This window comes from Pteropus medius, unplaced genomic scaffold, assembly GCF_902729225.1.
Source record: "Pteropus medius unplaced genomic scaffold, Ma_sr-lr_union100, whole genome shotgun sequence".
NCBI lineage: Eukaryota > Metazoa > Chordata > Mammalia > Chiroptera > Pteropodidae > Pteropus > Pteropus medius.
Window position 1 is genome coordinate 4,175,533 of NW_024344370.1, and position 12,519 is coordinate 4,188,051.

At 38.2% G+C, this 12,519-nt stretch overlaps 1 protein-coding gene across 1 annotated transcript in view; it reads right to left on the reverse strand.

Moving 5' to 3' along the window:
• ANKRD55 (ankyrin repeat domain 55) overlaps positions 1 to 12,519 on the reverse strand; it is a 78,101-nt gene that overhangs the window by 45,167 nt on the left and 20,415 nt on the right. Inside the window, 4 exon segments of the mRNA XM_039869963.1 lie at positions 733 to 842; positions 4,716 to 4,753; positions 4,756 to 4,845; positions 9,303 to 9,425. Of these exon segments, the coding sequence (XP_039725897.1) occupies positions 733 to 842; positions 4,716 to 4,753; positions 4,756 to 4,845; positions 9,303 to 9,425 (361 nt within the window).

The following is a 12,519-nucleotide window of genomic DNA, read 5'->3' on the forward strand; positions in this document are numbered from 1 at the left end:
GAAGCTACGCTTGGTCTGTATAAAATTTTTTCCTCTGTTGCTCAATTGTCTTAAAAAAATGTGATCTTCTCAATCATCCAATTTAGTTGAGTATGTTTCTTCACATGGTTCCCAGCAGCACACTCTTGGGTTTCCTTCTAACCCGCCGGTCTCCTGTCTCAGTCTCTCTGCTGGTCCTTTGCCTCGTTTCAACCCATAAATGTTGGCATGACCCTGAGTTCAGATATTAAACTTTCTGCCCAGTCAGTACTCTTTTACCTTGTTTGATTTTCTTCGTAGCACTCATCACTATTTTAAATTTTCCTACTTATTTGTTTAGGAGTGTGCCATTTAACTCCGCTAGAGCATCAGCTCTCTGAGGTCAGAGTTGCTGTCCTGCTTACTGTGGAATTACTTAGGCCTAGAACAATGCTTTGCCTATGATAAGCACCCACTAAGTAGTTATTGAGTTAATAATTGATTAACTGGATGAATATATGAATTCAGATGATGACAAATAGCCTTTCTTCTTAAATCAGATTAGGAGAAAAGGGTTTGATCCATTAGAGTTTAGAATTATTCCAGGATGTTTTATATTTTGATTTATTAAGAAGTAGTCCTGTCTGCTCCAACTTAAAAAAAAGAAAAAGGAGAGATTTTGTTTTTATTTGCCCCAGAGGGTTGGATTAGATGACCTTCTAATCCAAGTGGGGTCCTTCCCAGCCTGAGTGTCCGGTACACCTGGCTACTTGCCTCACATCGGGTTCAGCAGTGGCAGCATGCAGTGGCAGACGGCCATTCTTATCTGGGATATTGTGTTTGGCACCATTTCTGAGCAGACTCACACAGCCTTCCAGCCAGCCCTGAAATATGAGAACAACCGCGTCGTTATATAACACAATCTCACATCACATAGTCCAACAAACTTTCCGTAGTTTCCCCACCCCCCCTTTCTTCTTTGGTTTGGCTAAAAACATATTTTATTTGACTTAAGTGATTAAAGCACAATTCTAATTTAGACAGAGGGCTGAAGGTCTTGAGGGGTGGATTCCCAAGTTTTCTGGAGGAATTTTACCCAGTCAGATGTAGAATTCCTCGACTCTCTCTTCTTTTTCTCCCTCCCCATTTCTAGGGCTACTCATTGGTATTCTCAGTTTCTAGGGCATGTGATAGGGGGGGATTAATCAGTTCTAGTCTCTCATTCTATGTGCTTAGCTTCAAATCATGCTTGTCAATGGTCTGACCCGAATGCTATGCTCTAATTCCAAAATTTGGGCTCACGTGTCATTCTTGAGCCCCAGCCTCCACTCTATGCTTCAGTTTACGTATATCTGATAAACAGGCCTTGGTTCTCCTTTCCACATTCCCTTTCTAGTAACCACAAGGACAATATCTTGCTCATTCTAGTCAGTCCTTCTCCTAATGCTTAGAATCCTAACCTGAGTCCTACTTCACCTTGTTGACTGATTTTTCTGACACTGAATTTGGGAATATCATCAGCACCTTCTAAGGGTTCACCATTGCTTTGCTTTACTCACTTATAAATTCCCCAAGAAACTTCGTGTGAACTCGTTGCTGTCTACTAATTCTCCAGATTGAGACTGATATTGCCACATTTCAAGCTTGTCCTCTCTTGGTTAGCACTTATAGCTGGCTTATTTCCCCACTGTCTCTCTCATTCCAAAGAGCAGATATAATTGCAGGCTGGTCTCCCTTTCTGTTTGATAGTTCTTTAAGTAACTGACCCAGTCCTCCTGATAATCAAATTTGGCTCATCTGCCAAGGAGAATGTCTCCTACATTCATTCATAACCACTTGGGTTACTCAAAAAAAAAAACCAAAAAACCAAAAAAAGAGAGATTTCTACATAGATGACTATTATTAGTCATTAGTAGAAGACTAATATGATAACATTCTCTCCGGCCTTCCTCCATTCATGTATAGTTAAGCCTCCAAATCACTTGGTGAGATGAGAAAGATGACTGAAGGTTTTCCTTCACAATATTGGAATCAATAAAAATCAAAATGTTCTTAAATGCATGGAGAAAAAGAAAGATAATGATGAAAGAATTTTTTGGTTCTGAAACGCCTGGAAAACTTTTCCAACAAAAGCGCAGTAAAATTCATAGGTTATAATATTGAATATGGTTTTGTAGAGTTAACCAATGATATCTAAATTGTAAGTAGAAGCAAATATTTTTCAGTCTTGACTGACTCATAGTTTACTAATGTAGTAAATCTGGTTTTAGTTGCAAATGTCAAAGTCATCAAGTTCTCTCATTAAGAGGGAAAAACATGATCAAGAGATCTGAAAGAAAGGCACACTAGAGAAAATTCAGACTTGCCAAATTTTAGAGTTGCCAAAATTTTACAGTTTTTGAAAAACAAATCTCATGGAGGAGGGTCTGGAAAATTTTTTATCATATTTTAAAAGATGCCTGAAATTCATATAAAGATTTATTTTCTCTTTCTTTTCTTTTCTTTCTTTTCTTTCTTTCTTCTTTTTTCTTTTTCTTTTTCTTTTTCTTCTTTCTTTCTTTTTTCTCTTCTTTTCTTTTTTCTTTTCTTTTCTCTTTCTTTCTTCTTTCTTTTCTTTTCTTTCTCTCTTTCCTTCTCTTCTCTCTCTCTCTTCTCTCCTCTTTTCTTTCTTCAGAAAACTATTGAATACATCTGAAACCCATGGTCACTATTCGGAACCAACAAATATATTTTATACCTACTATGTGCTGGGTGATTCTGCATGTATTTCTATTTCAATTATGATAAACTTAGGGTATTATTTTTACTACATTTGACAAATGAGGAAAGGCGTGCAAAGAGGTGAAGTGACTTGTCTAAGGTCACACATCTACGGAAGTTTGTATACTGAGTTTGGAGCTGTGACTGGGACTTAATTTCTAAATGCCCCCTTTGCCAAGTCTCTCTTTAATACTTGAATTCAAACAATGCCAGAAGGGAGTGATGGGCTTCATAGTGCAATCTTCAGGACTCCCTGTTCCCCTACCCCTAAACCCTTCCCAGGGAGCCTCAGAGAGCAGGTGGGGAGTGCTGATTTGGGTCATCACACAAGGTGGGGGCATCATTAAGAGCATGATGCACATGCTGTTATGCAGACATACTTCCCACCCGTAGCTCCTTAGAATTAGTTCTTAGAAAGAGTTGTCTGCAAAGGTGGCACCTCTCTAGGCTCACTACTCACTGCAATCTAGAGGAGTACTTCTTCCCAGACCCTTAAGTAGCCGTCTAACCTAAGAAATTAGAAAATCTGAATTTTAGAATTTGGAAAGAAGTGTAGCTTGGTTTTATTCTATTCTAAATGCTAGTAGCAGTCAACTTTAGAAACCATCTCTACTCCTTTCCTTGATCTCTCAATCCAAATTTTCTCTTTTCCTCAGTTCAAAGACACCAAAACCAAAACAAACAAACAAATGAACAAACAAAAAACTCCATAGCAAAAATAGTTACTAAAGCACATGTTAAAAGGAAGGGGACCTGGAAGGGCAGTCCTATGTCTCCCTGTGATATTGAACTTCACCAAGTACTCATAGACCAGTGGTTTTCAAACTTGAGGTTTCAGACTTGCCCAGGGAGGTTTAACAGGCAGGACAGGACCCCTCACCTTCCCCATTACCCCCATCTGCTCCCTAGTGTCTGACTCAGGATGTCTAGAGCGAACTCCCGGAAACTGCTTGTGAAACAATCACTCCAACACTTTGAAAAATTCTTCCTAGATTCATATATGAGTCCTTGAGAAAAAAAAACATGCAAATAGAAAATGAAGAAGTAGTGTCTAAAGAGAATTTCTGTGAGAACTGGGCAATGGCTCATTGCGGTCCATGCTAGAGTGTGGCAGGAAGCAGTGGCGTTCAGAAGGGAAGTGTTCTATTTCAGCAAGGCAGCTTCGGGACAGCATGGGGCTGGCCCATGGCGAATCCACCGCCATCAATGGGCAGCAGCAACAGCAAGTGCAAGGAGCTGCTTTAACAGCAGGCTAGTTATGGCGTAGGTTTCCAGGAGTCTTGTTGGAGGAGAAGGAGAATGATGACCCTCAAGTGAGACTAAGGACTTGTTTGACATGGACTGGAGTCTTCCAGAAGGAGTTTGGAGAAGATTTGAGAGGAGAGGGGTTTGAAGATCTTCACTAAGGCCTACCAAACTTGCTCTAATGTTGAGAAATGCTGAACCAAAATCTCTTACAATGAGGACTGGCTCTATATAATTTTTAAATTGAACACTGACTGTGAGTTGAGTTCTATGCTTGGTGTTGCCCCTTAAGAGCCTGGTATTTCTCCCTTATTCTCTACCCCCTACTCTTCACAGTTTCCCACATTCCTCACCCTCAACTTTCCATTCAACTAATCCTACCCATAGATACTACCAGTAGCTTCGAGTGCTACTTCGAGTATTAATGGAAGGTTCTTAGGAGTACCAAATGTGTCCAGAAATGCCCCAAGGGGAATTCTTATTCAGTTAACTTGGAAAACAGTGTTATTGCTCTAATGGTGATGTCATCTTTATCTTAGAGGATTGTTAGGAAGATCCAAAATGATTTAAATCCATAAAACCAACTCTAAGTGGTGATACAAATGTCAGAGATGATCAGAACAAAGCTTCAAGTTCTACTTCTACTGTCCAGTTGCATAAATCCAAGAATACTCTTCTGAAAGTGGGACCCCATAATGACACATTTAGCCCCTCCCCAACTCCTTAGTGCCCGTGACAGATACAGTCAGTACCAGGTAGGTTGCCAGGCATAGACTCGTGCGGCCATAGCATCCTGGGTGTTAATATTGGCCCCCATCTTCAACAGCAGCTTCACTGTGTCCACTTGACGTCCAGAAACCGCATGCATCAAGGGTGTACACCCTGAAATGAGACATTTCAACAGTCTTTAAAAAATGTTTGATTTGTGAAATTTATGAAGAGACTTTATTTGCCTGTTCATTTATTATGCTCTTTGCCAGTAAATGAACTGCTCTCCACACAAACCCAGCTGTTGCTGTATGGGACTGAAGAGAAATGAAGGTGATTGTCGTTACATTTACATAAACTATGTATATTTCTGGCCCTATTCGATTTTCTGTAATTTTGCAGTAATTCGTTGATTAAAACATATTGTGTAGATTATAAGCATAATCTTGGGAGTAAGCATAATTTGGGAAGTAACAGGCTGGTTTATTCTGACTTGGCTTAAACAATGCAGAATCTGGAGGTGCCTTTGGAAAGCAACTCCAGCCAGGCAGACAGGTCCTGTACACTTTTATTGAAGGTGGTATGTGATAAAGAGCAGTGATGGTAGCCTAGCCTTGGGTTGCACAGATTCTTGCTAAAAGGGGCCACTTTTTCTGAAATACTTCTCTGTATTTGGAATTAATATAAGTCAAGACATTTAGTTTTTCATGTGTTTTATTCCTGAATAAAAATTGATAAATGTATACATTTTATCTCTAAAAAGTACAGCCAGCAATTCAGTTCTTTCCAAATCTTTCTAATACTTTCAGGCATCTGCACTGGGTAAAAGCAGCAGTGAACCGCTGTCTTAAATAGTGGCACTGTTCCTTCCTCTTTACTTCTCCTTACCCTCCTCCACCTACCCCCTCCTTCTTTCTTTCTCTCTTTTTGTCCAAATTGCTCAAGTACTACTTGTTGAAGAGGCTTTCTTCCACTGAATTACATTTGCACCTTTGTCAAAGATCAGTAGAGTATATTTGTGAGTCTTTCTGAGTTCTTTTCTTTTCTATTGATCTATATGTCTATCCCTCAGCAATACCAGAGATTTCTGTAGCTATATAATAAGTCTTGAAATTAGGTAGACTGATCCTCCACTTCATTCTTCTTTTTCAGAATTGTTTATTCTAGTTCCTTTGCCTTTCTATATACATTTCAGATAACCTTGTCTATATCTATACAAAAAGTCTTGCTGGGGTTTGATAGAAATTGCATTAAACTTGTATATGAATTGGGGGAGGTTTTCATATTTACTATATTGAGTCTTCTAATCCTTGAACATAATATGTCTATTTATTGAGATCTTTTCTGATTTTTTTCATCAGCATTTTATAGTTTTCAGTATACAAGTCCTACAAATATTTTGTTAAATTCACACCCAAGTATTTTTTATTGAGTGATTTTAAATGGTATTGTGGTTTTAATGTTAGTGTCCATGTGTTCATTTCTAGCATATATAAATATAATTTGCTTTTGGGTATTGACCTTATATCCTGTGACCTTGCCAAACTCACTCAGTTGGAATTTCCTGGTAGGTTCCTTAGAATTTTCTATTTAGACAATCGAGCCATGCAAAAAGGAACAGTTTTATTTTTTCCTTTTCGATATGTATGCTTTTTATTTCTGTTTCTTGCCTTTATGCACTGGCTAGAACTTCCAGCACTATGCTGAATTCGAGTAAGAGTGAACATCTTTGCTTTGCTTCTGATCTTAGAAGCAAAGCATTAAGTCTTTCACCATTAAGTAAAATGTTAGTTCTAAGAGTTTTGGTAGATACGCTTTACCAAATTGAGGAAGTTCCTCTCTATTCCTATTTTTCTAAGAGTTTTTAGTAAATGTGTGTTCAATTTTGTCAAATCCTCTTTCTGCATCAATTGATATGATCATGTGATTTTTTTTCTTTAGCCAGTTAATATGATGGATTACATTGATTGATTTTCAAATATTTGAACCAGACTTATATATCCTTAGAAAAAACCCGACATGGTCATGGTGTATAATTCTTTTTATACATATTACTGAATTCTATTTGCTAATATTTTGCCAAGGATGTCTGTATCTATATTCATGAAGAGTATTGGTCTGTAGGTTTATTTTTTATATTATCTAGTTTTGATATCAGGATAATATTAGCTTCATAAACATAACTGAGAAAAATTTCCTCCTCTTATCTTTTCTGGAAGAAATTATATATGATTGATATTAATTATAATTTAAGAGTTTGTAGAAGTCTTTAATGAAACCATCTAGGCCTGATGATTTCTTTCTCTGAAAATTTTAAAACGAGGAATTTAATTTTGTTAATCATATAGGGCTATTCAAATTACCTATTTCCTATTGAATGAATTGTGGTAGTTTATCTTTTTTGAGGAATTAATCCATTTCATCTAAATAGTCGAATTTACGTGTGTAGAGTTGCTTGTTGTATTTTCTTATTATGCTTTAGGTGTCTGCAGTGTCTGTAGTGATCTTTGGTTTCATTTATAATAGTGGTAATTTTGTTTTCTTTTGTTTTCTCCTTCTCGGTACTATTGCTAGAAGTTTGTCAATTTTATTGATCTTTTTAAATAATCAGTTCCTTGTTTTATTGATTTTTCTATTGTTTTTCTGTTTTCAATTTCATTGGTTTCTACCTTTTATTATCTCTTTTCTTTTGTTTGCTTTGGGTTTATTTTGCTCTTCATTTTCTAGATACTTGAAGTGAGAACTTATATTACTGACCGATACTTTTCTTTTTTTCCAATGAATGTATTTTGTGCTATAAATTTTCCTCTTAGCATTGCTTTGGCCATGCTCCACAAATTTCGATATGTTATGTCTTCTTTTCCATTCATAGTCAGTCAGTACAAGTCAGGATCGAACTCAGTCAGTCTGGCTCTTGCCCTTATCACACAAGGGTGTTTAACCTCTGACTCTCCTCATTTCCACTTCTAGCCTCAAAGCAGATGTACAAGTAAGTCTGCTTTGAAAACAAACAAGCTAACAAACACTACCATGCATACATTAGGAAACAACCACTCTATTTTACAAAAACACTTTGAAGTCATGATAAGGGAATCCAAAGCTTCTTTTGGGAGAGGTTAACTGGATAAAAATCATTAATGACTTCCCAGAAATACTGAGATGGATAAGCCAACGACACATCTTTTGATATAGTCCTATAGGTTCCTAGGCTGTTTGTTTGTTTGTTTGCTTGTTTGTTTGTTTTTTAAGCCTATTTTCTTTTAGTTGTTCAGATTGGCTGATTTCTGCTGCTGAGATCATCCATTGAGTTTTAAATTGTGATTATTGTATTTTTCAGTTCCAAAAATTTCCAGTTGGTTATTTCATATTTGTTATTTCTTTGCTGAGGCTTTCTAATTTTTCATTTTTCAAGCATGTTTGTAATTCCTTATTGAAGCATTTTTTTCATGGCTACTTGAAAATCTTTGTCAGATAATTCTAACATCTGTCATCTCAGCTCAGTATTGACATATATTGATCGTCTTTTTTTGTTCACTTGAGATCTTCCTTAGTACATGACAAGTGGCTTTCTACTGAAATTTGGACATTTGGGATACTATGTCATGAGTCGCCTAATCTTACTTGACCCTCTATTTTATTTGGCTTCCTCTGACACTAATTCAAAGGGGGAAGTGGAGGGAGTGCCACCTTATTATTGCCAGGTGGGATTAGAAGGCCAGGTTCCCTACTTAGCCTTCATTGACATCTGAGGGAGAAGACTCTTCATTACTGCTGAGTGATGGGGAAAGTTCTAATTTTCGAGATGGTCTCTTCGACAGCAGCACAACAGATAGAGGGATGGGAACCTCATTATCACCAGGTGGAGGTGGAAGTCCAGGATCTCCACTTGGGTCTTTGCTGGAATGGGTGGGGCTGGGGCCATAGGATTTTGTGTGTGTCTGGTGTTTGGCTGTAGTAGAGTCATTGTTGTCTAGAAGTTTTGTCTTATCAGGCTGTTCCTTTCCTGGTTCTTTGGCTAGAGAAAGGAGTCTTCTGTTGGGGTTTTCTTAGTCTGTGCCTGCTGCATTTCTGGATTGCTGGCTTCTTTAGTTCCAAGTGTAGGATATAAGAGGTGAATGGAAACCCAAGAAACTCACCACCTTATCATTCCTTGAGTGCTAACGTTCTAGCCAGTCTGTCATTTTATCCCCACCTTCCAGAATATTCTTGTATTTATTTTATATCTGATGTCTGGAGTTTTTAGTTATATTTAATAGAAAGAGAGAAGAAAAAGTACATCTACTCCATTTTCCCAGAGGCAGAAGTCCTTCTTCTCTGCCTTCAATAGTCACATTGTGTACTGCTTTTCTTGGCCTAAATACTTCAGTCATTCATACAAAGACATTGGAAACAAACTCAAACTAACTGGCTTCATTATAAGAGATGATGTACAATAATTTGAAACTTTGTGTCCAAAACCCTCATTTAAAGGAATATCGAGGGACATGCACACAGCCTTGGCTATTCCTGTCCCTCTATTATCAAAATGGCCTGTTAGATATAATTTTATTAACATTGCTCACTTCTGAAGGCCCTCTCTAAAAGCATAGAGCAGAACATTCTGCATGATTCAAAATGTGTAGATTGCTTACCTTCACTGTCACAGCATTCTAGGATGGAGGGGTCTTCCCGAATCACTGCAGTCAAAGCATTGACATCTCCATTAGATGCTGCCTGATAAACCATGGTCAGGTCAACTTCCTCAGATGAATCACCTTCATGAACCATACAGAGACACACTTAGTGTGTGGAGCAAATTCACTGAAAGAATAATACCCAAAGCATCACCCACACAAGTGATTCTTAAAAACCTCTCTGGTGAATCCAGGCAGAAGGCTGAGTCACCTTGATCACATGCACCCTCACCACTTCTGAAGAAAAGTGGACCAATGTGGGCTATGTTGTAACATCAACACATATTTGGGAGGAGCCTGAAGGATTAGATGTCCCTTGAGATTTTATAATTCCCTCCAGGTGTCAGGCTACTCAAAATCAGTGAGATCAGATAGGGAAGTGGGGCCCTCATCTTCATTTCTTATCTGAAATGTGTTACTTTTCTTTTCAATGATTCAGTTTACCCACCTTTGAAAGAGACATTGTACACCTTATTCTTTGTCCTCTAGATGTATTCTCTACCCTTTTCTTGCCTTGCTCTGTACCCTGAAAGCCAATCTTTGCTGATTGATCACCCAGGCCCTCTCCTGATCTGGCTTGCCCATGGAGGCACTGGCAGGAGACTGATGAGGAGAAGAGAGAGAGATTGGACATTTCTTCCTGCCTTCCCTTAGTGCGGTGTCTAATAGGAGCTGCTTTCCTCCCATCAGGAGGTTCCTCCTCTCCAGAACCAGCTCTCCTTGGATTCTCTTTGGGAATAAACATTGCTTTCAGCTCTACATCATCTCTGTATGTAGTCCCCTCACAAAAGCTCCTCCATTTGAACCTTCTGGGGTTTATGATATGGTGTTTTCAGAAGGAACAGAGCTATATGCAATTCCTTTGAATTTGATGTCCACCTGTATTATATCTTTGTGCACAATTGAACCAACAGGACTGCCAAAGGTGACAAGAGAACTATGGGTCAAGTGACCCTAGGGGAGCACTGAAAGGCCTGCGAGGCAAGTTCTGCTCACAGAGAGACCCCTAGTGAGATGATGTGCAGAGCCCCTCTACTTATATGATTTCTCCCATGCATTACCACTGCTCAGGGAAAAACATGTACGTAAGAAAAATTTTTTAAATTGGATTTTTCTACTAATGTGGACATTATGTTAAAGATACTTCAGAGTTCTAACTGGTCTTTAATTGGCTGTGGACCTAACACTTGGGCTTGGTTTCTTTGTCCCAGTGTTTCTGGAACATTACTAATGATTTTTTAACCAGTTCACTCTTTCGGAGGAGCTAGTTATTGAAAATGATTCATTTATTTCAACAAAAGTGAGTGGTTGCTTCCTAATTTATCCACAGTAGTTTTGTGGCTGTTGCTGCTGCTGCTGCTGCTGCTGTTAAAGCTGACTCACCTATATATTTGCCTGGGGGCTGGAAGTGGGGGGTGAGGGGTGTCAAGGTCAAATGCCTCCTCTGTGACAAGTACACGGACTTTGGAGCCACACTACTTGGGTTCAAATCCTGGTTTTTATTAACCAGCTGTGTGAATTTGGTCCAATTACCTCTCTGAGCCTTAGTTTCCTTGTCTTCTTATCTTGATGATGATTATGACAACTACCTATCTCATAAAGTTGTTGTGAAGAATAATATTTAACCATCTGAGCTTTTAGAACAGGGCATGGCATGTAGTAAATCTTGTGTATACTTTGCTATTGTTACTGTTACTTTTTTTTTTTCTTGTGAGTTTAGAGATCATTAGAAATCGGTGACATGTAGAAAAAAAGGTCTTTCTTTGATGATAGCTAAATAAAAAATCTATACATCGCATAATGCATTAACTGTCTGTTAGAAACCCTCCCATGAGTCTAGACAATTTGTTAAAATTGCTCATGATAACTTTAGCCACAAGCAATAGGGCCCAGATTTGAGGACAAAGATGGGCCTGGTGTCTGGTTGTATGACCACATCCAAAGAAGCTGGTGGTGCTGGAGTGATCTTGAAAAGAAGATCCTGATGGTGAGCTGAGGAGCTCTGTGTTTATAGTTTGTTTATTTATATTTTACATTATGTGTTTACATAACGTATAAAAACATGTTTACAATGTGTTCATTACTGACTACAATAAAATCTGTAAGGCACATTCTTCACACTGTTGAGCACACGCAACTCAGAGAAACAAGGACAGCATTGCCTGATAGAATTAGGAGCCCAAAATAACTTGCCAGAAGGATTCTAATAAGATTGTATTTACTAGAGATAAACACAGGGTAATGTATCTTAGTTCATAATGTACCAATTGAACTAATTGAAGAAGGGTTGGACCTATTGTTTTTGTTGCTCAGCATTCACTCATCCTGTTGGTGACTTTAATCTGATTTTTCCCCAGGGACTAACCTCTCTACATTTTCAATACATGGACTGATTTAGTAGAGTTGATGACATCTCTGCTCAGGAGCAGATGTGATCTAGAACTAAGCCATTTGGCACAAGTATTATCCTGGCCACAGAGAGTGGTTCAGGGTATGCCTCAGCAATAGCTCATGAAAGGCAGTGATATTTTGTGATTTCTGGGAATAATATTTTCATTTTGTTTCACTATCCAGGAAACTGAGAGCTATAGGGGGTATATTATGGGTGGAGAGCCTAAAAATAAAGATAATACAAGAGCAGAGGTGGGCTATGAGAAGGAAATAATTAAGACCTGGTGATAGAATTTCAACTCCTGAATCAAGCCACAACTTATGCCAGCACCATCTCTGGAACATTTACATTTGCCAATAAATTCCTTCTTTGTTTAAGTCAGTTTACATAGATTTTATGTGTTTTTGTTTTAATAACTAAAAGAGTTCTAACCAATAAAAGATTTTAGTGGTGACACATTAGAAAAGAACATAAGGTTCTAACTGGACAGTTAGTGCTATAAGGATAAACTGTGACAATAAAATAGTAAGCTACATTAATAGTAATCTAGTAACCAGATTGGGGGAAGTAACAGGACTTTTCCATTCTTAACTGGTTGAGGTCTATGGCCCATAGACTAAATGGCTTATAAGTGGCTGGAGAACATTCAGTGGTGAGTGACCGGAATGGAGTATGAATGGACTTCGTGTCACATGATAAGCAGTGGACGGAAACAGATGTGTTTATTCTGGAGAGTGTTCTGTGGGGTCGCGATAATATAACCTTCAGATATCTAAAGAGCTT